The following is a 27629-nucleotide window of genomic DNA, read 5'->3' on the forward strand; positions in this document are numbered from 1 at the left end:
TGAATCAGATTTGTTAAAATAATTAACACAAAAAGGCGCGGAGTGAAGCACGGGGGTCCATAGAAAATTCCGCCTATAAAAAAACTTCAGCTGTTGTCAGCTGTTTACTAACCCGGCATTTAGAAAGAAAAAAAGAATTATCGCAGTGTTTCTGTGTTGAAACACTGGCAACTCAGTGCTGGAGAGCCTCATATCAAGTTGGCTAGCTCAAGCAGCGATTAAATGTTAACCGTTGCCAAGTAGATTTCATTACCATGTGACTAAATAAAGAAAGTTTCTTTGCATCAAAGCGATCAACTCTCAAGCATATGAGAGAATTATGTGAAAGATGCCAGACAGGTTAAAATATCTAGAGGCAGCGACATCTTTATCATTATTATTATTATTATCATCATATATTAAACTGTTACAAGTAAATCCGATAGACTTTGTTTAATTTTTGAGCTACGCACCGCTAGCTCTAATATGCTAGAAACTCGAGAGTGAAAATCGGTTAAGTTTACTCTAGGAGGAGTAAGTTCATAAGGGTAACTTTTGGCAGCTAAAGCCAATGCTCACAGGTTAAGTTTTTGTTCTTCGGAGGCCGCGGGGATCCAGAAACTCATCGAAGATTAGTAAAGACATTTTAAGCAAAGGTACATATATGGCGCAAACGTTTTAAAAACAAAGATTTGAATATTGAAAACCAGCGAGAAGGTGACCAGATGTCGGGAGCCGAAGGCGAAGAGTGCAACGTTAAAGATTTTTCACAGAAGCAGAGCTCGGGCTATGAAGACTCTGTTGGTCAAAACTCACTGGTATTTCACACGTAACGTATCACATGATTGTAAATACGAAAGCTAGGTAAAAAAAATGGATTCCCGATTTATTGACTTAGTATAGTGTATTTCACGTATAGTTTGTAGAACCTTAATCAACGAAAAACCTGCCTGTTTCATACGGTTGCCATAAACACGGCATGGTTCAACTTCTACATCCACGTGGAAAGGAATTAAACGACACCATGCTAGCGAGAACCCAAGTCCGGTGAAAGTGTCGACTAAAAAGATGGTGACTCTTACACAAAAGACATCGAGCGTATCTGCTAGCAAGATACACTCGCTAAAAATGAAACAATCAATGCTGCTCGCTATCCCAAATCTGTCAGAAAAAATCACGGCCTCTTAATAAAAGAAGCAAAAAGAACATTCTGATGATTTGATCCAGACTAACGGAAACTGGTAGGCAAGCATATCCCACTAATTCGCTTCGAGAAAAAAAAACTATTGACGGCGCAGCAATATATGGGAACGCAGATGTTAGTTGTCTGGAAGCTGTCAAAGCCATCGAATTAGTCCATGAAAAATAAGAGTACCTCTAACGAAAACGATTATTATTATTAGAGCACCAATTAATTCAAAAGTTACTCGATTTAAAAATCCGCAGAATCTGTCTTGTACCGGCCTGATAAATTCTATTTTGTGAAGCAGTAGTAATTTGTGCCCTTTTCGGCCTTCCACTGTCGTTCTTCGCTTTTAAAATCTAACACAATATTTATATAGACAACATTCATGACTACACGATGTAATATTGTCGATTCCAACATAAAATTCTTATCACGTACAAATGCTGCTCACACATTCATCTTCACAAGCTTCACAAATGTATGTATACACTGGTCTGAAAATACCAAGCATATACCTGCGAATCAAATCCCAAAAAAAAGAGACGTCCCTATTTGTTCTTGGCGGTAGACATAACCAACCTAAGCCGCGTTCCATTGCATGCATCAAGCATAGCGTTTTTGAAAGGTTCTATCCTGACCAACCTGCCGACCACCACCAGTTATATATGTCACTGACGTTATCGAGGACAACATATGCGCTGCCCCGCTGATATAAAAGCACATATATTTATTTTAGGACTTGAGAAAGGCCAGTTATACAAAAACCAATAGAATGAAGCAGTGACATTACAGAATCCCTTCTCCGCCCCAATTGAAACCTAGAAGATGAAACTATGAAAATAAAGTTGAAACAATTGATCATCAATGCAGCTGCAACGGCAGCTGTGCCAATATAAGCGTCTTACACAGTCGTCTCGGCCATACTAGTACCCAATTTGGGCCTTTTTGTAACGCTCCGCTTTACGAGCGTGGATATGCTATCGACGAAAATGACTCCTTAGAGAATACAAGCAACAATCTGAGCAGAAGAGAAAAAACAAGTGTACATATGAGATCGAATGCAAACGTAACGACTGGTACATTTCACCTTGCCATAGCCACTAAATCTGCGTCTAAAGGCCTGCTTGCCTTTTGATGACGAACAGAAGGCCCATATATATATTTTTTAGATAGACATTTCTTGAAGCTGGCTAATGCTACCTGGGTTATGTTTTAATTTGCACTTAGTACTGTGAATTCTATATAGGCAGGAGTTGACAGCTAGTAACCAACTTTAGCGAATAATGGTGGTAAGTAACACTAAAATAAAAATAGAAAATATTATGCTTAACTCTGTAGAAGAGGTTTTGTTACTACCATATAATAAGAAAAAAAAAAAAACAGTTTGCTGTCATGTTACGCTCTGTACTAGGGGTCATCGGGGGCGAAGCGAGCCAGCAACCCAATTAGATTAAAATCAACAAAATGGTATTTGACCCCGCTCCACGAAGAATTCATAAGCCTAATCTTACTAAAGTAACTAGCGTATAAGCTCAATTTTTTGGTCGATTGGCTATATACTGAGCCTTTTCTCCCCTTTGAATCAAGTTGACTGCTAAAATAGTGGTTTCTAGAAAATAGTGATCTTCCGGAAGTGAGAAGCTTAACGACAGGAAGTTTGAAGCTGGGCACGACCAACTTATCTGTTTATTTTCTTTATCGAAATGATTCTTGAAACGTTTAACTCTATCAGGCATACTCCTCACTGTGGCATAGGACTAATTGTTTTGGAATCAGTCCTCACATTCAGACAGTTTAACCTGAGTGACAGAAGGCGCATTTTTACGTGACATGGAAGGTGACAAATGCAGTTATTGTTTTCCCAAAAATACGGTTACTTGTTTTGAGGTGTCATCGTCGTCTAATATTTCGTCACTACTTCTTAGATCCAGAAAAACATAAAACAAATGGTATGTTGGTCGTATTCATTGCTTATACGCGTATATCTGGGTACAAGATGAGGGAATAGCTACGAGTAACTTACTTACGGAAATGGCCGACGGAAGCACACGACATCAACCATTTTTACCCTATAGCTTCTAAAATCTTCGTACAACTCGTCAAGGATTTTTAACCGGTGTGAAGAGTAACAAATTTTTTTTTCTGCTTTGAAATTGATATTTGCTGGGCTGTGGGGAGCGTTGTCTACAGTAAAGTACGCTCTGTTAAAGTTCGACAATCACGGCTATTCTCGTATACTTCCGACCGATTCCTTCTATCCAATATAAAATGACCCGAAACTAATAGAGAGAGAAGTATGTGGCACGGTGCAGCGAAAATTCACTACAGGTGTTTAATAGTAAATTAAGTTCGCTACAAACACATAGGTTAGGTTCGTATTTCTTTTTATATCAGTTTCTATAAATGTTCGTATTTCCGTATTTCTGCATGCTACGATGGACTAGAGTGTCTGTCCCGTTTCTACAGTGCTTATGATTACTACCATAACTGCTGTTTGTTTTTTACCTTATGAAAGAATAGGTTTCGTTTATATAGAGTGATCCGCAAAACGCAATATTAATAGTTAAATGAAAACTAATAGCGACAGGCGTCTACGTTGACCAATACGAGACTGACAAACACCTTCGAACGCTAGCCAACAAACCCTCGTAAATAACAGTAACGTCTACGAGTCTTCTTAAAGGGCTAAAACATAACATCGTGTTGTACGACCTGATCTAAGGACTGACGATTTTACTAATTATTTCATTTTGGTTTGTTATGAAGAAAAAAGAAAACATAGTTACTCTTCACCTTCGTTGGACTGATTCGTACAAAGGGAATATTCGCGAAACCTAACGGTACATCATGGTCTAGCATTAAGTCGAGGTTTTCCTGATATACCATTTACACAATAGCGTTTTCTCGTCGAAGTCTTGGCAAACCGGAAATTATAAATACCACTTTTGAGATAGATGGCTCATACAAGCTAGTACAAAATTTCAATAAGCACTTAAGATTTCTGTCGACAGCTGCAGTCGATAGGATAAACGTAGTAGGCTTTAAGTGTCTAGGGCTGAACTTACCTCCTGCGTAGGTGCCTGCGGGACACATGCCGCATGTCCTATTTACGCAATGACGCGCCTGTTTTGGTGAGGGTATGAGCCGGTCCAAGGCCAGTGCTGTAAGATTAATAGACGGCGGTAAAAAACGGGACTTCATGTTAGATCTTACTGAGTTTTATTCTAACTAGTGCTATAAGTGGATAAAAGCAGTTACATACTCGTCGGTGCGTTACGTGGACCGTGTACTCCTAACCTAACTCATATCTGAGCCTACATGGGAACACAGACTACTTGTATGCTTTAGCGTTGCTTGAAGTACCCCCTCACAAGTTGGCGAACACAAAGCGGCTGCAACCGCACAGAAAACAGAGCTGCATATTTAAATGTACGTGTCGATCGTTTAGCGAGGGTACACGTCCTAATAAGTGTCTCCTATGGTTGCTGCAAGGTGATTTACGTACGTAATTTATTTCAAAAGATCTATCGGTTTCGTTGGAGGACATCTGCTATGGACTAGGACACCGGATCAGGTCGCAGAAATGCATTTCCCTTTAAATGTTTTACTTGTCGTTTGTTTTATTATTTTGCGTGTCCTATAGAACGACCGTTTTCAGAATTAGAACGATAGCGTACATATTATTCCGTATTATTTATCCGCTACCAAGGATGCTTCCACCTGATTTTCATACGCGTTATCTAATTTTATTAAGTTATTTAATAAAAGACAACAGATGCATATATTGTACTAAGATTTAACTTAGCAACACCCTTTATCTACCTCGAAGAAGCTATTTTTCTTATTGAAACAAGTTGTCCACGTATAACGCTATTATTTAGTGAGATTTTACCTACTACTCCCAAATGACACCTTCTGAGCTTGCAGTGGAAAATTTTTATATCTAAGGAGAACTCCACTTTGGGCACCCCTTCATTTTAATCATAAGTTACCACTTGCACTCCTTTGACAGGTAAAATCTCTTGACAGATTAAGAGCATTCATTTTGCAACTATGTGACTGTTTGAAATGTCTAGATACTTTTGCTATATTCCACATACAGCTAACTGTTGTTGCTAGAAAAGGAAGGACTATTAAGAAAAGGAAGATAATGCCAGCACACGATATCACCGTAAGCGGATTCAATGCCGAAAAAAGATTTTCGCAGCGGGGCACAGTTATATATTGTGAGCAGCTCTTTTGACTCTATCTCGGGAGCAGCGAGCCTGTACAGTTGAAACGAGGACTTAGACAGTTTCAAATCTAAAACAGATCGAAAAATAACAATATAGGCAGCATCGGCGGATTTGTTCGCGTAGTCATGTTTTTATATTAACAAAAAAAAAAAAAAAAATAGGGTAACTAATAATAACGCAATTGTGTATTACAAATAGTTCATGAATAAGAATCATCGATAAAACGATCGTTGATTTTCATGAATGAACTAACATTTCGAAACAGCTTCTTCAATATGTGACATTCTATATGAAGTACACTTTGTTTCAAGCGATTCGATTAATCGAGACATTAGTGATAGTTTACAACAAGTTAAAAAGGCAACGATTTGATTTCCTTTGAACACAGTCAGTAGGCAGCCGGTCGTCATTGGATGATGGAGACTTGAGCTGCACCGCATATACCAGTGAATTTTGGCGCTTCATTGCCAAAAGTTCGCCGTCACCTGCCTTGTAGCGTATAATCTTTGAGGACGCCTGCTTCACCTCTATTCATCTCTGTGTTTCCCGCTTATCCATAAAACGGCGAGGCAGCAGGACTTGCGACGGTCGCGGCGTCAGCCTACCGATGTGAGTCTCTTTCCATGACAGTGCAAAAATTTAAGTAACAACGATGTCTCTACTGCTATCTATTTTGTAACTGTCGCCGTCCTACCTGTCACTGTCATATAGGAATCGTGTACGACTACCCGTTTGCCTCCCACCCATACGAAGCCCTCTTTAAAATATTAGAAATGAGTCATTTTTTCATCTTTGTCAAGCAAGACTTACGTTATTTCTATTTTTTTTTTCCAGCTTTGCCCTTGAATATATATCTCCATAGAATGCCCGTCTGAACTAGTTGACTCTGAAGAGTCGAGTCTGACCTGCTCGCTTGTGTCGTTTGCATCGCTTTGAGGTCGTTTGCGTCGCCATCGTTCATCAGCGGCGTCTGCTGAGCCGTCAACAGTAATAAAAATCGGAAAGTAACAGTTGCTAATACAACTACAATGACGATGGCAAGGACAGCAGCGACGGTACTGATACCGTCATCTGCGGCAATGTATTGTAAAGCCCAGCCTGTGTTGAGTGCAGTTGATGCCGATGGCCTCAGGTGCGGTTGACTTCGATTTCACCTTCGTAGTTATTTCGTTACTTTTTTCGACGTTCATTTTCTAAGACTTGGATGGATATCTACCACCATCTACCGGCTTTCAAAAAATCTGGGCTGGAGCAGACTTGAATTAGAAGTTGGGAAATCTAGCTGAATTCCATAGAGCTCTTTTACTGTCGCTGCCAGAGTCACTGGTACACTCTAACGATACAACCGCACACGAGCATGTACGTATATAAGAGGCAAGGGCGTTACGCGAAACCGCAGGGCCTTCGAGAGCCGACTCAGACGAAAACAAGTGATGTCCTTATGTATGTGAAACAGCATCGTGTCTTCTAGGCCGCGACGGCGCTGACTGCAGTAGCGACTTTTCTAATGACTAAGTTTGGATAAGCCGGCAAGGCATGGGCTGAATTATGAACCACTTTTAGTAAAGTGGACATGTTACATACAAGAATGTTAAAGCGAGCTACGGGTTTAGAATTGACATACAGTGTGGAGGACAGTGATAACGAGTGCGGATGATCTTACTAGATATGACGGCAGACAGCTACGAACGCCGACGCTGACTCGGCCGTGCAGGTTATGTTAACTAGCGATCATGATGATGCTAATTTTACGTTAACTGTTGTCGAAAGCAGTTATCAAGGAACCCTTCCACAATTAGCGTACCGGCGGTAATTGATTGATGAAACACACGCCATGGAAGTTTTGTTTGAGACACGCGCAATGCCAGACGCGAATGACAACTGCAGTAATAAGCCTATACACTTCTCTCATCATGGCCTTAACGATAAGACCATGTATTAAGCTGTTGTAGACACGTGACATTACAAAGGTTACAACTTCCCGTATATAATCCGTGTAGTTCTGGAGCATAGTGACAAAATAGAACCTCGTTATTGGCGAAGAGTACATACATTATCGCATGACAAAAAATCTTATTTTTTTTTTTATTAGTGTCTTCTCCGCGTTGCTGCAGCGAACAAGCCGCTTGAACTGCTTAAGTATTGTATCTAAGATACTTGGGTATTATAATCGAATGAGAGCCATAATAATTTATCAGATATTCTGACCTTGTGCCCAAAGCAAAACTAGAATAGCTAAATACTTTTCCGATAAATATCTCACGCAGGTTCAAACGATGAATACGGAAAAAGCACAACAACCTGGAAGGCTTAACAAACTCATAATTATATATACTACGAATTATCTGAAAATTACCACACGCACTAGACACCAAGACATTCATATGAGCAGTTCGACTTAAACCTTACTTATTCATACTGCTGAAAATATTGAAGCGGACACAAGGAACCGGTTCCCGTTGAGGGACCTACAAAATGGGTTCTAAACGTAGTAAATTAGACACGTACTAGAACTGTCAATTTAAAGCACCTGTAAAATAGAACCTATTTTAGGATAGAGTGCGCTTATTTTTTACGTGAATACCTGATTCATTGGTTACCTAAGTAACTTAACCAATCTGTGCCTTGGCTGGATTTTTGAGTCGTGGGTCTCGCAGGTAAATAAACACATTGACTGCCTATGTAAATTGAACACATTATCAAACGGTCTGCGCGATCAGAGAAATTATCCTATAACTATATTTTTGATGATCATCTTATGGATGGATGATATATCGAAATATTTTTGGACATTTTTTTTAAGGCCTTTTAGGCAAACATTTGAAGACCATACGTTAGTGGAAACACCTGAATCGAAAACACAGTACGTAACATAATCGCGGATTTCGTGCCACTTAATGGCTTGGAACTACAGAGTTAGGTTATGATTGCATCGTTAGTGCAAATGTATCCATTTATTTATCTTTAACTAAAAAAAAAAACGTAATAATTTGCGTTCTGGTGCCGCTGTTGATACTTCTATTTTATAGTAAAACACACATCGTTATAATGCTTATTCACAGGAGATCAAAGATCCACAGACTTGGTCACATAGCAAAAAAAAGGCAAAAGCTCGTGAATTCGACAATAATTTCAGTATTTGAATTCTTTAAGTTCAAGCGGATTAGGGTAGAAACTCTACTACATTTGTTGCATTCTATGTAGTAACATATATATTTATTCTTATAAGGGCTGAGGCCTCAGCCCCAAGGGTTATTTTCCCTTGTTGGATGCATATTACCTATGCCTAGTTTCAAGCTAATTTCTAATTTTCAATTGTCTCGTGACGATACCAGGTTTCAGATAAATTTTACTGATCTCTTTCTATCGCGTATCTAATTCTCTCCGGACAACACACGGAAAAGCGAAATTGACAGGTAAAAATTGAGCAAGTTATTAATGCTAAACAAGCTAACTAATTACAAATGAAAACAATACTCAAAGGAATATCTGCATGAAATGAGGGCGTACAGTGGCATATCGAAGCATACGATGCTTTTGGCTGAGTTTAGCTAAAATCATTGGTGTAAATTACATTGTTTCTGTGGTAAATTGCATGAAGTAAACTGCATTTGTCCTCCGTAACGCGTGCTTACACTGTTATACAACGTAAATCCTATCTTTCATTTTTAAACAATACAAAAGCCGCGTTGTTTACCCAAAACATTCCTAAATTAATAGCAAATTATAAACCCAGTCACTAGAAGAGTAGCTGACGATGTCAAGTTAGCTATCGGCAAGCGCTGATACGGCTGTTTCCTTCTGCCGTTAGGCTTAATCCTTCACTCGGCAGTTTCCAACTTGCAAAGGAGAAAAATAAGCTCCAGAAGAATAAATAGAAAATTAATGTAGTGGGTTAGGTTGAGTTGTTTTATGTATACACAAAAAATACATTATTGTTTTCATTTGCCCGTATTAGGCCTGGCTCAATACTGAAACCCAGCTGGGTTTAGCACGCTGTTGCCATCTGATGAGCACGCGTGTCACAACACCGCGCAGGGAATCAGCCAAAACACAGATATCCTATCGAGCACTTTCTTCTTTTGTAGTTTTCTTATTTATATATATATATATATATATATATATATATATATATATATATATATATATATACACGTCTTAAAAGCTGAAATACGAACAAAAGGGTATCTAAGCCAACGTAGAATTATTCAGGAATACCTACTGAATCAAAAACAAAGATGAGTTATAATGAAAATTTCATACTTGTTAATATTTATGCCAACCGAGTAAGGCTGCGATCTTTTTTTTACTATTACTATTTATATTTATTTCTTATTATATTATTTTTACATACATTACAGAGATTTACCGATCAACTAGTTAATTGTAATGTGTCCATTAACTTGTTTAATAATAGCTGATAAAAACCATCTCATCTACTTTATACTATGAATAGTCTATCTACACTGTAGCATATATATATATATATATATATATGCTGACGGCTGAAGAAGCTTTTCGTCGTTTGTTCAATGACTCTGTGCTTCACCCAAGGTACCCAAGACGTGTTGCTTCTGAGTTTTTTAAATATGGCCTGCATTTATAAATATTTAAATTAAGTTTGTATACATATTGATCTTTCCTTGGCCTTCAAAAAAGAGAGAAACGTGTTTTTTCGTCAACACGAAAATAGGAATCCAGTTTCCTTAAGAATAATGATGCCATGTCATTAGAATTGTGTTCGATATTTTGGCTAAATGATAAAAATCTGCTCTTCGCTAACTCTACCGTGTTCTTCGCGCAATCATAAATAACGAAATGCAATGTCTACTTCGTGTAGACGACTGACAGAGACTTGAGCACATCTGACCATGACATTACTGTGTCCCAATGGTACAATGCACAAATCGCAAAGCATCGTCGATTTCGTGCACTTTGCCTGTTCCATATCGATGTCTAGTACTGCATAGGCAATCAACCCTTTCTTATAAAGTAGACAGCCTTCCCTCCGAAGATCCTTAAACTGGTTGAAAGCCAATAACATTAATATTACTAAAAATACGTGAAGGCCAAAGACGCCGATAGATATTTCCGTGGCATTCGAAGTGTAACCTTTGAGGCTTTATAAAGAAAGCTACGTTATCACTCGTTTATTTATAGGTCGAAGACAGGTATTTAGCCTCATAATGAAAGATGGTAAAGTTAACATTTGAAACAGTTTTATTGATTCAGTCTGCCTCTTCCACGTTTGTTATTGTGATGATCGAAACGACCAAATTTTCTGCTAGAGCTGTTCCATCTATAGTTTCTAATGAATCATCTTGGAATATCCATAGTTCATTGAAAATCTATCTTCGACGAGCGTGCGCTTTCTTAGAAATAGTTGTTTCAAATTATAACATTACGTCATACGTCGGCAAGAAGCCGGTTCCACCGTCTGATGTTTACGAGAAATCTGTCTTTAGCTTTGCCCACAGAATGTTTTCAGTTGGCAGTTACCATTGCCGTCTACCTTTGCTTAAGGTATAACTTTATTATAAAGTCTGTCAAAGGCAAACAGACAAAATGACGAACATCATATAGAAAAGCATAGTTATATTGGATTTAACTGCAAATGGGCATAAATGTCCGGAAGTGTCTAAGTTTAGATCAAGATCGCTATCGCTCCTGTGACACAAGTCAGTTGGTTTGTATGTTAGGTACGGGTCTGTATTAGTCGTTATCGTTTCAACTTTATCGTTTGCTACTGTAGGTAACTATTTACGGGTGCACTTCAGTACCGCAACCCAATTGTTTTGGCGAATTTTTATATTCATTTTCTTCGTCACTTTGCGACGGAAAATAATCAAAAGCACAAATGGAATCGATATGCCGAGGCCAACATTGCCATATCCCAATCGCCATGAGACTCTGTGGAGCAGAAATGTATATTTTTTTATGTAATATTGTATAAGCAACATCGAAAATCTACATGGCTTTTTTTCTCTGTATTCTGTCATGCCGTTAACGAAGAACGTTACTCCACCCTTCTAGGACAAAAGTTTGGGCTTCATTTCCGGGAACCCATCGTTTTAAGCTGAGTAGAAAAGCACGTTAATGATGTGTCCTGCGAATTTGTGGAAAAATATTTCCCTTAGGGATTAAATAAGTACTTATATCTGCGGGGTAAATAAATACTTATAGTTTTCTTACTACATGAGTGTGCACCTTTAGTATACTTTTGTCTTCGGTAGACCAAAAGAAACCCGGTGAATAGTCAGCTGGATGTCGTGAAAGCCAAGCTTATAGTATAGAAATGTCTTTCTAGTCGTTTTTCTCACCACACCAAACCCGCTATCTCTAATGATGGGAACAAAACTGTACCTCTTTTAAATAAGCAACAAACAACCTTAGAAAGAGCTGTTTCACAGTGTTTGAGCTAAATGTGTACATGGACCTCTAGATTTACCCGCATAAATATTATTTCCTGTGATTTACCTGCCTGCAGATCAATTGTTGACGTACAACATGGCTAGGTTACTTTGATTCGCCGAAGGCCCTGCCTCGTACGGCCTTTGTCCCTTTTAGTGAATCCGTTCAGACCACTACGTTTACGTACTTAAACGGCCTCAAACCCCCGGCGGATATAACGCATATGCTTCCTAATGTTCAGACCTGGGTAGAATAATTTAACTGGATTTATCGATTTTACTGCAAAGACTGTTTGTCTAATATATGCCAACTACATAATTTTTTAATGAGTATAACACGGATACGCGGAGCCAGGATAAAGCTTATTGGTATAATAGTTGAACCACAAGTGTTGATTATTATTAATAATAATCTATTGGTAATTAGTATTGCAATGAGTACTTCGGTTGGTTTACGTCCATCTAAATTGGGATAAATTAGAACGTTGCATGAACATAAAAAGAACTGTGTTGCTGTATTAATGAGTTAAACTTTGCAAGTTCTCAAAAACTGAATCTTGCCAAAGATTCATGAATGAAGGTTTCACGACTTTTCACTTGCAGTTTTTCACGACTAAAAAATAACTTTTATAAATTAACCTGTTCCATTGTAGTACGAAAGCGGACCTTGAAAACCTTGGTATTTTTATTGTTTACCCATTTGTACCAGTAACCGTGACGACTGTTCACATTCCCCTTCAACATTCCTCTCTCTATGGCATCTCAAAGCAAATCAATAGCGAACTACATTGCCCTACAACTAGCGAGCATTGCTCACCAGTTATTCTTCCTAAGGCATGCAAAGTCCCGTAATCACATGGACGTAGATCGGGAGGTTAAGCAATTCGAAGTCAACGTTTGATATTCTTTCGCTCAATCCGCGAAATAATTCAGCCATGGCGATAGGGTTTTGCATTGTCCTAACGTAGTAAGGCTGCGTATTTTCGGTTGCCGTGCTGACGATCCATTAGTCTCCTGAAAAACTGGAGGACTGCGGTCATTGTTCCATTTTGAGCGAGTGTATTATAGTAACAGATCCCCAAACATCCACTGGAAGTACCACCATCTGTCTATTCTGCCTACTCGTCACTGTCATCGAAATCGATTTTTCTCCGGCTGCATTGTTTTGCCTGGTCCTGCTCCGCCTGGCGGTAGACCTGATGCTCCAAACGCGTCTTCTATTGATTTAAATCTCACAAATCGTACCTTTCAGGCGGCCTGGAGTTACTCACGCTCACGGGAATTCACTTTCGCTCAGTTTCTGTATTCTCAGTATTTCGGTTATAATTCGGTAACATGTTACACATAAAATATCAATTTTAAATGGCAGAGTCCGTAAAACCTCTACCTTTTGTCAAAAGCCTCATCGGTTGGGGCAATGCATCTTTGTCCTTCGGATCCCGAGACCTGGCCACCCCCTCGCTGACTTTCAGCACTCCAGTCTCCGTTCTTGAAACGTTTTCACCTGAGGTCCTTTTGCATATTTTCTCCAAAGATCTTTAAAAAAATTTATATCGCACTAGGAGCAAAAATTGACCATGAAGAGCTAACTTTCGAGACCAGATGTTCTTCCCTATGACCTTATTTCTCCTAGGATGCACTCAACAAGTTTTCACTCATTCCATCGGTTTCTAAATGACTATAGTATTTATTAGCTAAATTTTGTTCCTTGCTTTTCTATTTTAAAAGTGACTGAATTTTGAAATTTATTGGATTCGCTGGTAACAGCATTTTTTTAGCATTAGATATTTTCTTACTTTTCAAAAATAGTCTAATGTTTGATTTTAGCGCTTCTAAAGCTTTCAGCGTTTAGCAAAAATTGGCCGATGGGCTAGGACGTTTGTTCGCATGGCACATATCGAAATCAGAATGAAACGGTGAAATAAAAATTCGCAGTATCGATTGAAACGTACTTACCTTCCCATTTTTATAAGCCAGATATAGCATACGTTAAAACAGGTATCTTTAAAATTATACGCTGCTTACAAACAAAGCTTAATTGCAGCTCCAAGTCGGACGTCTGTTTCTGTTATCCAAGACTAATATCGGTGTTGCATGACGGTGACGCAATGCAAAGATTCATGGAAAATGAGTACGTTGTGGAATGGGCCAGTGTTACCTGTCATCGACTGTCTCAGTTAGATAACGAAAACCCACATTTGATTGACGATCTGGAGCGTCACCTATCTTGGACAAATATCATCATAGATTTTTTGGGTGGTGTTCATTTTCATCATACTGTTATATCAAGTGATATTTTTAAATTAGGCCGTCCAGCTTCTAGAGTACAGCTGGTCTGAAAAAAAAGGTCGGATATCTGCTTAGAGAAAAGTTCAGATCAAAGTGCTCTTAAGTGTTGCGACTTATAATCACAGGCTCATCCGATCGATCCGATGGAATTAAGTACGGCCATGAGGCAAAAGGCCTTCGGAATGTCAAAGCATAAAAAAGCTCTTAGGACGAATGAGTTCACTATGAAGTGACCCCACGTTCGTGATGGGCAGGGGTGCACACATAGAAGAACTAAATATCGATTGAGATGGCAACTGTTGCTAAATATGAAAATGAATATAACAGTTATTAAATATGTCGCTGTTCGCATAACATGTAGTTGTTCTACCCATTGGATAACCTAGCGTCACCTTAAATGAGCCTTTATAAGTCATTTTATAAATATATATAAACAACTGAATTCATATATCAAGCTTTAGGCGTTAACTTTACGATCTAAAAATATCAGCGGACACATCCTGCTGACAGAGAAGTCAACTCAAAATGTTGACAAAAATTTGGTTATTTGTACTTATGCCGGTCGCCAGGATGGAACGTGGCTCCAACCCGACTAAAAGGCCTAAGGCCGATTAAAAAGATGAATTCGCCACAAGACACGCCCCTAGAAAAATGATTACGAATATTTACATATAAACAAATCAAATGCTTGAATGCCTATTGAAAGTAGCTAAAACTTAAAAAGCCAACCTTTTGTATATGAAAAACAAATACAGACGTTAGTAAGTGTTTTTTCCTAACTTTGAAGTTGTTAAATCGGAGCTGCGTTTCCCCATTGTCATATGTTATACTTGCATTATTTGATCGACTTAGACATACTTTTGGCCTGAGGCAGGTAAATATGGCATCAAAAAAAGTATTCCATTTCATTTGTGTGGAACAACTTATGTCGTACAATAAGTTTCACTCGAAAAAAATCATTGTCAGGCTTGTGTTCGAATATGTCCGCCTAGAAAGCGAAAATTGCACACTTATAACCTTCGTTCTACTTCTGCCCTTACTAGCTTTCCAGTTTTTCTTTGTATTTTAGAAAGTAAAGAACATCTTAATCTGGATTCATATCATCGTTGCTTTAATGGAAGCGTATAAATGAATAGGAAAATTCAGTGTACAGGTAGGCATTACAGAATGTGCATAGCTTATTTTCTGTGTCTAGATCGTTATATTCTAATGTAATGCGTCCATTCGTTGTACTTAAATACTCGATTCGCAGCGTTCAATTGTTTGTTACCTACGATGATATGCCCCAAGAAGTCCCAATCACAAAGACCTTTTTAAACGGGTCACAATCAACCTACCGTCCTCTAAGCCAGTCATTTTAATGTCTGCTGCAAACTGCAAGGTAAACCGACGACATCGCGTGTAACTGCGGAGTAAAAAAGAGGTCACCTAGCTTGCAGAATGAATGCTGAATGCTCGGCGAGCCGGTCGAAACGTGAAACCTTTTAACAACTACGAAAGTTACAATCGAACGGCCATAATATTATTTACTACTAATGTTCTTTAGTAGATAATATATGGAAGTTAAACAATCAGGTAAGTTATTATAATTAAAGGTTTTATGGAAGTGTACGTGTTCGTTTATGCACATGTAGGATTATTAATATTACGATGACGTTTTCCGAGTAGTGGTGTGGGGTCATACTATACGACGACTCTTCGAACAGGAGCCGACAAGGGCTTATCGCTAGCTTATAAATGATGTTTTTAATCATTGAAGTTGGTATTTGAATAAAATTAAAAGCGTCGAAGACCTTGTCACAAACTAAAATACGTGAACATGTTTCTACAAAACATATCAGTCACTTTTGAGGCAGTAGGGAATATAATAGAGCTCTGGCCATCAATTTAGATTCCCTGCTCGTTATACCAGGGAAACTATAATATCGAAGAGCTGAACTGTCCCTCCAGTGTCGAGTGCGCAGTGTATGAATGGCCCTTTAAGTGGCCTTAAAGAATTAATAAGTAACAGGCACACATATATTGTGTATTACTCTACAGTTGATATTCCACTGACGGCCCATGTGTTGCATGTTTATGTGTTTTGCGAAAAGCATTGTCAACATAGTAGATCAGTGTTTTGCGTAGTCTGCAATACCGCATTCTGATGTTATGGGGCAAACTTGCATTGCCTACATTCAGGTATGTCCGCTCCCTCTGACACCGAAAAGAAGCTTCCATAATCCATGTGTATTTGTGTGTGTTGGTGGCTGAACCTATCACATTTTAACGACACTAGTGCAATTAAGTAATTCAGTCGTACTATCGATTCGGCAGACCAATTGCACCCTGCTGTTCGCCGTGCTCTTGAGCCGTATTTATTAGATACATGGACTTGATAAAGATAATAACAATACTTTGGCCTTGAACACGTTCATTTCCCGTTTCGATTATCGCTAGAAATTACCAGCAAGCTGCCTCAAGCTCAAGAAGCCATTCAATATTCTCGTATTTTATTGTGGATTTCATCGATAAAAAATAATTTATTCCGTTTTGAACACAGTTTTCTGCTTTGTTTTTCCGTTGCCCTTTACCGTTGCGTTCAATTTTGCAGAATGTCTAAGGCCGCTCTGTTCTTTCGCTCTCCACTCGTAATAAAGGTCAAAATGCGGTTGGATCAATCGGACTGGAAATGGGTTTTAGGGAGATATGCTGCTTCCGCTGTTCGTTTAAGTCTTATTTTTCTGCACTACAAATCTGTTCGTTTACTCTCGGAGCCTCCGATCACCACTACGAATTGATTACTTCAATCCGCATTGGGACGTTCGGGGAAGTATAGGTATATATAGTATATAGTATAGATAGTATTTTTCAGCAAGCCGTATCATCGAGATGATAGCTGCCTTCCAAGAAAAATTGATTTTTCCCGACAATAAAAGCTTTCTATGTATAGTAAGTTCTTCATACCAGCCAGTGATACTAACTGCTTTTAACAACGTTGACTAAATATTTTGACGTATAGTTTTAGCCTAAATTACGGCGCATATTTTATCACGTTGCTTGTCGTGATGTAATTTTTTTCTTAACAAATGTATTGTCTCTGATAGCGTCCTACAGATGGCCCGCTTAATTTCCTATAAGCAATTCAGAGCCATACATATATATGATATTAAGAAATACAACAAACTTTCATGTTCAGTTTGTTTTCTATATAGGCGCAAGCATACAGCGCCATTTTGCTTATGTTATGCGACATAAACAGATAATTAATTACCATGTTACCCCTCGAATGTGTATGTATCATACGCACATGTATAATATGCTATCGTCTGTTATTTACTTTTCCAAATCATATATTATACTCTACTACGCAGTCGTTTTCTGTCAAGGCTAGCTACCGAAACATAGTGTTTTTTAGCAAAACGCTTTCCAGCAATATCCTGGGTGCCAACTTGCGTAACGGTAGGTCTTAATATTTGGGTGTCCGAAACCTACCATAACGAAGAAGCAAGAGCACGCGCGTACAATATGACCGTAGCACACCTTATGCGGGCCATGTTCCGTCCGTACTACATATACATGTACAATAGCTGTTGCTTGGCGGACCCGGTGTTCACCAGCTCGTGGAAGCTGGAACCTCATTCTATAAAAAAGATTACTGAGGTTACACTAGGCAGGTGCGCGCCCAACATAGCTCCATTAATTAGTACTAAAACTATAGTACATTACGGTAATATACATCTTTAATAAAGTGTGATTGTCTTCACAACAGAGCCCTATACGGGAAAAGATTCTTGGCAAGCTGCATCGTTTATTATGGGCGCATCGTTTATTAAATGTAGATACAGTAAACACCAAACGGTATAAGAAAGCGCGAAATTCTCTGTGTATTTATGCGAGCTAGGCAAACCTACTCTAGCCCAAGTTAGTACAAAGCAAATATAAGCATACGTTTATGCTGCATAGGTAATGACTCTAAATTAAGCTGAAGGGTCGCGTTGGCTGACCTCTCCCCATGGGGTATTTTCCCTCCCCTAGAATTACCCTCTCCCCAACCCCACACCTCTAAACACATCTGAACCGCTGTTTAGATACGCGAAATGTCGTGAAGTGCCATTACTACGGTTATATTTATCTAAACGTGATGTCAGTCCGAGCTTTGGTGTTGTTATGCTGGAGATAAACGCATCACGTACGGTTCAATGAACGCCGGGATCACTGGAATTGTTTAAGAAAGGCTTAGTAATACGGATTGAGCGCCTGATACAGTAGCGTGCCTTAATTACTTTCTTTAGCGGTATTATTTGCGTTCATAAATGTCTATCGATTGATTAAATTCAAAGATAGCTCGAAAGGCAATTCTAGAAAAGTACATTCCCAAAGCCGGCAGGTTAATGGGCAGAGGGTACGCTTTATTTGGGATATTGTTTGGGTGCGGCTACGCCTAGCGTGTTATTGACCGGAGCCACTATATGACTGGCTAAAAAAACTGGCTAGAAACCCAGAATAAACGTAAATTTGGATTAGCGAATATTCGTATTGATCGTTGAGTTCTAGATTAGATGAATTAATAAATCACTCGTAGCAAAGGAAGAATTATTTTAGATTATTACTTTATTTATTCACCTTCTTTAATTCGAATTATGTATTTTTTTAAGCAAAAAATATACGAGCATGTCACTCCATTGCTAATGTCCGCATTATAAAGTGTTTTATAAGGAGGCGACTTTTAGGCTCCTTTCTATGCCAAAAGGTTTTCGACTTTAAATGCTTATGAAGCGGCAAGGTAAGCTCATCTTTCTGAACGTGTTGCTATGATGACCACTGCCGCGCAGCCGTCGCTAACTAAAATTTAAGCAGTGGAAAGGCGTAACTATGACATGTTCTTACCACGCTGTTTCGTAAGTCTGTTAAAGAAATAAACCGGTAAGTGTAGCGAGACCCACAAACTAGGTAGCTAACAACAAATAAAGAGAAACATCATTTTTTGTACATCATATCAAGGGTGTTGTGGGTCTGCTCTTCGCGGGTTCCGGTAAGGGGCCCAAGTTGGGCCAGTTGTACTGTGGGCCTCTTCCCGGATAGCTTCCATAGTTATACCTATTGTTTCGGATCCGGAAGGAATTTACAGGGAGCAGAGGCTGAGAATTAGCCGCAAATTAAAAACCTTCACTTATTTAGGGTAATCATATCACATCAGCAGCTACTATCCCTGTTTATTGTAATCATTTTTCAAATCCTTTGTTACTGCCTATCAAAATTTAAACCAGCGTAGCCGATATATTTGTTTTTCATGGCTGATTCGGTAACACTCTATAGTGCTCATTAGCCACCTAACCCATGTCGCTCCGACACGAAGTGTGAAATGTTATTCCTAAGAAAACAGGTTATTTTGTTGTTTTTTTTTTCGCGTAAATAGCACCGTTGATCATCAAGGAAAAAAAAAAAAGAAACATCTAGCATCTATTTCTCGTTTGTACCTCTATGTATCATTTTAACGTAGAATGATTAGTTCTATTACTGTCCATTCTAATTCCAGATAATCGTATCATGTTTAATTGGCTATACTCATCACATGTACTTGTTTTGAACTATTTAGTAGTCACTGTGTAGCGTTATCCACCCCAACAAGTCTACCCCTTCTAGTATGATTCCTTATTTATAAATAGAATTTATGCTCAACGTATTTGAATCTTACTTCTATATGTTGCAGAGGGCAGTATGCGCTGGCGATCTACTTGCTGTCTTTACAGTATCCAATGATAGGCTACCCGCATCTGTTGGCTTCCAAGCGTTTCTGTTTATTGATATTGTAAGCTGTTCGTGAGTAAACAAAGTCGTCAGCATCTAACCACAAGTTATAAAAAATCGTACTAAATTTTGTATTGCTAGTGGCAAGGAAAGTATCGTTTTCGGCAGCTCTGTCCATGTGGTCGTGAGGCTAGTTTTCGATATACGCCGATCCGACGTCGGGCAACGGGCGATCCGATCTAGGCATGTCTGTTAGGCCTGCACTAACGCCCCACTTGAGCCACGAAGGGGAGATCAGAGTAGTTTTAGAATGAGATGCTTTGGAATTTAGTGCTTCGAATTTGTGGCAGTGTTTGCCTAAACATTAAATATAATATCTGTTCTGTAGCTGAATAGGATGTACCCAAAGCATCGCCAAAGAAACATAAATAAATAACACGAGTTCGTTCCTTTTTCCTATGTGAGCGTGACAGGATATATAGTCCAATGGTGATGTAATCAACGCGCTAATATAATATCCCTTGCGGAAACCCACGAACGCGTCTAGTCAAATGTAAATCGACCTTCTCGTCCTAGCTAAACGGTTAAACGGACCAATTAGCAAAGGACACTACATGGTACAATGCAACGACGCAAACGAACGAATTGATATCATAACGGCTATATTTTGTGGCAATCATAAGCATATTGCTAGTAGAATACTAGCGGGCCTTCGAAAAAGCTTTGTCAGGGATACGAAGAATGAAATATTGTTTAGATTTATAATCGATGATAATAACGAAAAATTCGTTGCAAACAGATAGAAGTGGCATTTTAGCAGGCGCTATTGCTACCGCCTCACATTTACTTTGAGGACCATCCCTTGTCGTTAGGAAGCAGCACGATGTTCATACGGCAATCAGCCTTGCTGGACCATTTCCAGACGAACATGTCTTTCGGTCGCAAAAATGTACCTAGGTTCATATAGGAACGAAGCATGAATTTCATTTCACGCTAGTATTTTCCACGCATGTATGCATGGGCAAGGTAAGAACTGCAAAGACCAAGCGTCTACGTCTGACCCAATTCGAGTTTTTATTGACTGATATGGCAATCAGCATTATTTCGAACCAATTGAGGCCTTCGCAGTCCGCGGCCAAATAGGCCTGAATGGCACGAAATAAATTTCCACCTAGCCTTTTTTCTTTTTCGAACGTCTAGCTTATTCAGTGATTTCGAGTAAGAGTTGTGGACTAGATTAGAAATTTGAATACGAACCCAACGTATCGCTTTATATAGAGCAGACCTCAGCTGACTTGACTATAAACTTAAATTAGATATCATGAAATGGGCTGTACTACTCTATGGGAAATGTAAAGCCCATTTGACGATATTTACCCATAGCAGATAAACTAATTCAATGACAACTATTTTCATTGGCCCTATATACTAGGAACTTTAGCAGTTTTACTGTAGCAAATTTGATGGCAAGGAGTTTCCTTATTTTTCCAGTTAGTTTGGAAACTCTTCACGCAAGCCAAAAAGTTCTAATCCGAGTCTCGTGGTCCAATCGGTTTTTTGATCTAGCCGGGGGGTCGTCGCATCTGATGATTTCATAGAATTTCGACTCGTCAGCCCGTTGCGGGTAAGCTTTTCGACTTTGCCACTTGCGACTAATTTAATTGATTTACCTGAGTCAAACAAATCGCTTCCAATTGTGTTTTTCATACTTGCACTATCCACGCATCCATGCGTCTGTTTAAGTGCTTGCCTGTCACAGGAACCCAGTTTTGTAGAAAACTTCTACTATTTCTAGAAACTCTACCATTCCACAGGGCCGCAGTTGTGTGCACTAGATTAGATATTAAACTTACCATTCGGTACCGTTCTAACGTTATAAGAAAACGTCTAAGCCTTCTTGTTGCAGCTGATTTGGACATTTGCTAAAAAGATCCGATGAAAATCAAAGCTGATCTATGTAAGAGCTAATTTTTATTTCCATTAATAAAGGTCTATGTTATAATCTTATTATAGTTCACCCTAATTTACCAGCATTCGTTAAACGTCCCTACATGGCTACATCATGTATCTTTAATGTCTTAAATGTTGAAACAGTTTTGCCAGCTCATTTTTTTCCAGAAGTCATCAGTGTTCATTATTACGTTTGATTCTTATAATGTGTACATATATAATATAACACTCGCGGGTACAACTGGGACCAATTCAGCCGCTTTGATACCCAAAGGTAACCCTTAGCCTGAGCAATCGTCATAATTTTTTATTAGGCTATTATTATCAGCACCAGTGGTCATACTTCCAAAGCCGGACAATAAGCTTTTATTTTTTACGGCAGCAATTACTAACTCAACAGTAAGGATCATTCGTCTTCGATTGCTACCACTCATTTATGAATGATGACGCTATTACATAGAAGAACTTTAAAAATCATGTCCTTTGCACAGCTGGCTCTACTTCTTCGGGCATAGTATTAGCGTTGCTTGCGGATTGGTCGTGTTATTAAAAACGTGAAGCTGTAGAGGATTCAGTATCATTTACATTGTCTGCAAAAGGTCTTAAAATTCCTCTATCACTTCGATTTTTCGACTTTTTTTTTGATCGGAAGCTTCTTCAAGAGAAAAAAATATTTGTTATAGACACGTAACTGTTAGAACTGAATCCCCTTAAATAGGTAGTTATATATCTTCTCCACTTTCACGTTCTCTTTGAGTTTCATCATGGTGCAGGCCCTGAATGGCGAGGAGCCGCTCATATTTATCCAATAAAATACGCTAACACCAGCGAACTTTACGAATGAATATAAAGCTGGAAAATATTTTTTCGGAAGATTTTTTAGCCATTTAGTCTAACGTATAGCTCATTAAAGCTTTAAATTTATGGTGTAAAGTAATAGTAAAATCAGCGAAGGATATGGGCAAATATTAGGCAGAGCATTATTCCAGTGGCTAGCAGCCTCTATTTCGACAAATCAACTTCTATGAAAAATAATATATTTAGATTAATTTCTGCATTGATAATATTCACAGCAAAGCCGGTAAGTATGCTTTATATAGCTTTTGAGGAACAACTTTTTCCTTCCTATTTGAACGCTAAAGAGTCCATAGATACTTTATATGAACGAAAGTTTTAAAGAAGTAGCTGTTTCATCAGTAACGTTAGGAAAATTTAGTTTCACTGTAAACTAATGAATTAAAAAATGTTTCGTCACCAGGAAAACATTGAACAGAGTCAACTAGAGAAACTCGTTCCATATTTTTAGGCATATCCTATTGTAATCCAAATTTCTGTCATATTTTTCTCCATATATACCACTCACCTCCGGAATAGAAAGCTACACAGAAAACAAATGCTGGCCACATCTTCGCTCTCACAATGAGAACGGGCGGGTGAATAGAGCACCCCCTTTTCTTCACACTTTTCTTATGTTCTGGACGCTCTTCACACGGAAGCACGTACTAGCACAGAGGACTTCGATCACTCCATAGTGAGGGACTTACCAGTATAGTTAGTCCACCGTTTCACGGCACTTATTCTGTGAGCCACTACGATCACGTAGTACGAATGCTACTCGAATAGCAGTGGCTGCATTAAGTTTTTTTCTTTTTGCACTGCAGCTGCCACTTCACTGGCCTCCCTCTGTTAGCCTCACGTAATTCCCACAGTTGTTGAAGTGGGCAAAACGGCCAACTTTGCATATAGAACTAACAAGAGCCTATTTTGCTGCACTATGTCCTTTCTTTACTTTCGTTCGCGTAGTTACTTTTACAATGAGCGTACTTCTTGAGTAACTAACTTTGCTTCTTTGCTAACTAGCGTTCCATGTACAAGACATTTCAGCCATGAGCGCATTCATACCCGTACGCTGCACTCGAACCTGTGGAGAGCACAAGGCTGCAAGCTCTCAACAAACGAATTCAACTACTCTGACGCTATTGCGGATCCACTTTGTCCGTGAAATGTTCTCCCCGGACTTCGCGGAAAACGACACACCAATAAACTCCACGAGTTATAAACGCTACAATTGGACACTGTACACAGGAAGAGCTGGAACAACGGCAAACAGCGTTTTTCTACTTAGTGCTACCGCGCGAGACGACTATTTAGAGGTGAGCTCTTTTTACAGCGTTATGCCCCATTTCTCTTGCAGCGCTCTCGCTTAAACTTTCTTTTATTTTTTCGCACTTTGTCCTGTTAGTGCGAGCCCGCTTTACCGAGGTCACAACGACTGCTCTTATTGCACGCACACATGCACACACATACACTGTATCGTATACAACACGAATAAGTACACATGAGAATCGAGTACACCTCTGTTTTCCGCTGGTCATGCGCGTACGCACAAAATTTTTCGATGGTAAATACTAGCGAACCTAGATCCTGGTATCAGTAAAAGCGGTAGCAACAGCAGCAGTAACCTCAGGAGCAGAACCCATCACGAACGCTGTATACGGCGTTATTAAGCGCGCAGTGGAGCCAAACGCAGTCAGCCGTTCCTTTACGTCTCTCCGTCACTACGCCTGCTGTTTCAATGCGGCTCTGCAACTTGTGGAGTGCGGGGCCCGCAGTGACGTCCGCGGCGCCCTCGTACGACTGTTGTTACAACTACGCCCGTTCTCGACCCCCACCCCAGCCCAATTCGCTTCTTCAGCGTTTTCCCTGGCTGTCTCAGCTGACTTCCCCTCTCCCGAATTTTGATGTTGAGGATTATCACCCTTTCTTTTATTGGAAAAGCAGGACTGCGGCTTCAATGACATAGGCAAGCAATGGCGGCCCGCTGTAGCGTCAGCAAGGCAAGCGTATACGTCTGTTTCTACTTGTTTGTACTATGCAGTACGACCTTTACGTTCGGAGTTTTATGTCTGGTATCACCGCTCGGTGTTCCATGAGATAATTGGCTCCCAGCACGAAACGAAGTGTGCCTATTCCTAGGTTTGAACATAGATCATAATGTGTCCCTAAGATTTGCAGACAAATACGTTACCCATACCTAATATTCTCGTCCATTACCACCAGTGGGGAGGTCTTTTTTTCTCGTTTTATTCTCCCGATCTGTGAGATACCGGCAAATCCGGTGTGCTTTCCGATAATCTTAGTTTATCTGATCTTGCATTTAACCTTCCGCCAAATGCTTGCTGCCGATGGAGGAAGAAAAGAAAGAAACCAGGAAGAAAACGTTTACTCTACTGCCCGCAATGCCCGTTTCTTAGCTCTCTATAGTCCCATTACTCTCCGTACTACCGTTTTTTGTCAGCCCCTTACCAGTCTCGCCTGTTAGGTCCTGTCCGTTAATTACCTGGTGTCAACAAAGTACACTACACCCGAACTGCTATATAACCCATACACTCATGCATCCAGCGGCCCACACGTTCATGTGTTGATGCCTTATTGCTGTCATTGAGCAAGATTTTCCCAAATTCAATGTTGTTACTAATTATCTTATCTTTGTTATTGTTGCCGAGCTAAAAACATTGAATGGATTCTGCGAGCAAAACCTATGATCGTGCCTATGATCTTTTCATTAGAAGGCCGGGAGGCGGGGAAGAGCAGGCCGTGAGGGGAACGTAGGAGAACGAAACTTAAGGTTCGTAGTAGCCCAGAAGAAAAGCAGATATCGGGCGTGTGAAAACGACAGCTGGCTCCCTAGTGGATAAAAAGATCAGTAGTGGAAATGCAGACAAAGATGCACCTCTATTCTTTTTCATGTATATAGTGTGAAGGTATCAAAAATTGTGTCATCTAGAGGAAAAGTGGGAAACGGGCAAGGTATTAGGGAAGAGGAGATGGAAGACACTCGTAGCGGTTAAAGGACGATAGAGGGATACACCTACATCAGCCGTAAAGGATAAAATCATGCATGGGTAACGGCCTCGTGGTAGTACAGTAGTTCGAAGTGGTTGAAGGCTCCGCAAAAGGCATAGTCGTTAGTGCCTGTCACAGCAGCTACATTGTATAAGCTACAGCTATAACTAACAGTTAAAGCAAGGGGATAGGCACTTTCAAAGATAAGTGGGGACGGAAATTAACACTATAATATTTTTCCGGCGAATGTACAGGAACCCCAGGAGCAGCCCAGTGCAGTCCAAACAGATCAGCGTCACCCGGAGGGCGGATTTTATGCGCTATCTTCACTTGGCTAGTTTCAAGGCTCATCATTTGTGCTACTTCTCGCTTATAATAGAAAATATTGTATCTAATTGAGGAAAACACTAAACGTGTCTATCTAGAATAAAATGCTTGATTGATGTGTGGCTGTTCGAAACTAGTTTTCTCTTCCTTGCAAATATAGGTAATTTATTCTAGCTTCCAGTTTTTTTTTGCTGGGAAATGAGACTTCCTAAAACGAAACGGTTCTCTATAATAAACTTTGAGAGGCAGTATTTTCTTTGAAAAGAAGGCTGTTTCAGAGACTGAACCTTTGTCTTATAAACATTCTTTCCATTTGGGCAACGTTGAACAGTTGGACTTATAAAGATACCTGTATTTTTTTTTCATAATACTTATATATTACATATAGTAATTGCTCACTTTTTTGTTGTTTGTGAGTTTTAAACTGCCTTCTATCGTAATACTAGTAGAAGGTATGAGTTGATGCTTCGACGACACTACTATCATTTGCTGGAGAAGTCACTGGTTATACGCACGTTACGATAAAAGAAGCTTTGAAACTTTATTAGTACAATATTTTGTTCACGTAGCGAAACCACCCGTCGAAATAACGTGATAATCGTCGTGCGTGTTTTTTTCTGTGCAGGTTCACTTGGCTATACAGGCCATTTTGCATCCATCATCAGTACCCAGTGCGCGATTTTTTTATGCAGTTTGTGTTATTATATTACGACACGATCTTTACCTTTGTATGATTATCATGATATTAATTTCCGGAAAAGGCGTTTCTTCGCCCAGTGAAAGCGGGTGGCTGGGTAATGAAATTCGGTTATGCCATAAACTGTTTTCCGTGTTTCGGTTCTGGTATATGAGCCGTTAAACATTTTTTAGACAGCTGGCTCCCTTGGATTCAAACCCAGACTACCATGGGTTCCAACTTAACAGGGGACACGTTACCCAGTTTTCTATCATGGTAACGTAGGAAGGCTTTAGCCGAGAGACTCTAAACAGCTACGACCGTTTCGTTCTCGTCACCAGGTCGAGTAGTGGAAAGGGCAGCAGATGAACGGGGTTAGACTAAAACTTTTTGCATGCACGTATTTTTATCTGCTTCACTTAAACAGCTCACAGGTAGAATAGTCGATTTGAACTGACTTTTTATGTTTTGTTCCTTCGAGCACTATGATCGGACTTTCAAAAAAAATCCCACCTGAGGGGGAAACTGGAGATTTGCATAAAAGCAGCTACAAATTGGTGCAGTATATCGATACGGAAATTGATGAACAGATAGATTGCAACGGGAATTTGAAGAGGAAATATGGTTTATCTACAATAAGGGAAACAAGGGACCTGCATTCTAGCTAAATCTTGTATTAGGTATGGTCTATGTTATGTAAGCGGAAATTCTACAAAACCAATAGAGTTTATTTCAGTTTATACTGGAGATTATTTTTGAAACAAAATAAATTATTTTTATAGGTAAATACCTCTTTACTATGTTGCATTTGGCAAAGGATTAATACCTATTAGAACAGGCTTATGAGGTCACTGTAACGAGAATGTAGGTTAGGTTAACATTCTAATGGAAAAAAAACACGAGATGACTGCGTCAGAGTAACTGTAACAAAGTTCTAGGCTATCTTAATTGTACCAAATCATCGCAGTAGGGCACCAAAATACTGGGTTAGGTATTGTAAC

The 27629-nt window shown here is 39.4% G+C and overlaps 2 protein-coding genes across 3 annotated transcripts in view; one reads left to right on the forward strand and one right to left on the reverse strand.

The window, feature by feature from the left end:
- LOC111253825 (uncharacterized) overlaps positions 1-23661 on the reverse strand; it is a 48545-nt gene extending 24884 nt beyond the window's left edge. For both annotated transcript variants that reach the window (XM_022813894.2, XM_086974188.1), the window contains exons 1-2: positions 23143-23661; positions 4231-4326 (exon numbers count right to left, since the gene is read on the reverse strand). In XM_022813894.2, the coding sequence (XP_022669629.1) occupies positions 4231-4326; positions 23143-23185 (139 nt within the window). In that variant the 5' untranslated portion in view covers positions 23186-23661. The remainder of the gene's footprint in view (positions 1-4230; positions 4327-23142) is intronic.
- The window catches only part of LOC111254314 (uncharacterized), a 119539-nt gene extending 93469 nt beyond the window's left edge, over positions 1-26070 (forward strand). The window contains exons 2-3 of the mRNA XM_022815021.2: positions 23655-23932; positions 25880-26070. Of these exons, the coding sequence (XP_022670756.1) occupies positions 23655-23932; positions 25880-25963 (362 nt within the window). The 3' untranslated portion in view covers positions 25964-26070. The remainder of the gene's footprint in view (positions 1-23654; positions 23933-25879) is intronic.
- Positions 26071-27629: the final 1559 nt, after the last annotated feature.

This window comes from Varroa destructor, unplaced genomic scaffold (assembly GCF_002443255.2).
Source record: "Varroa destructor unplaced genomic scaffold, Vdes_3.0 BEIS01000007.1, whole genome shotgun sequence".
NCBI classification, from domain to species: domain Eukaryota; kingdom Metazoa; phylum Arthropoda; class Arachnida; order Mesostigmata; family Varroidae; genus Varroa; species Varroa destructor.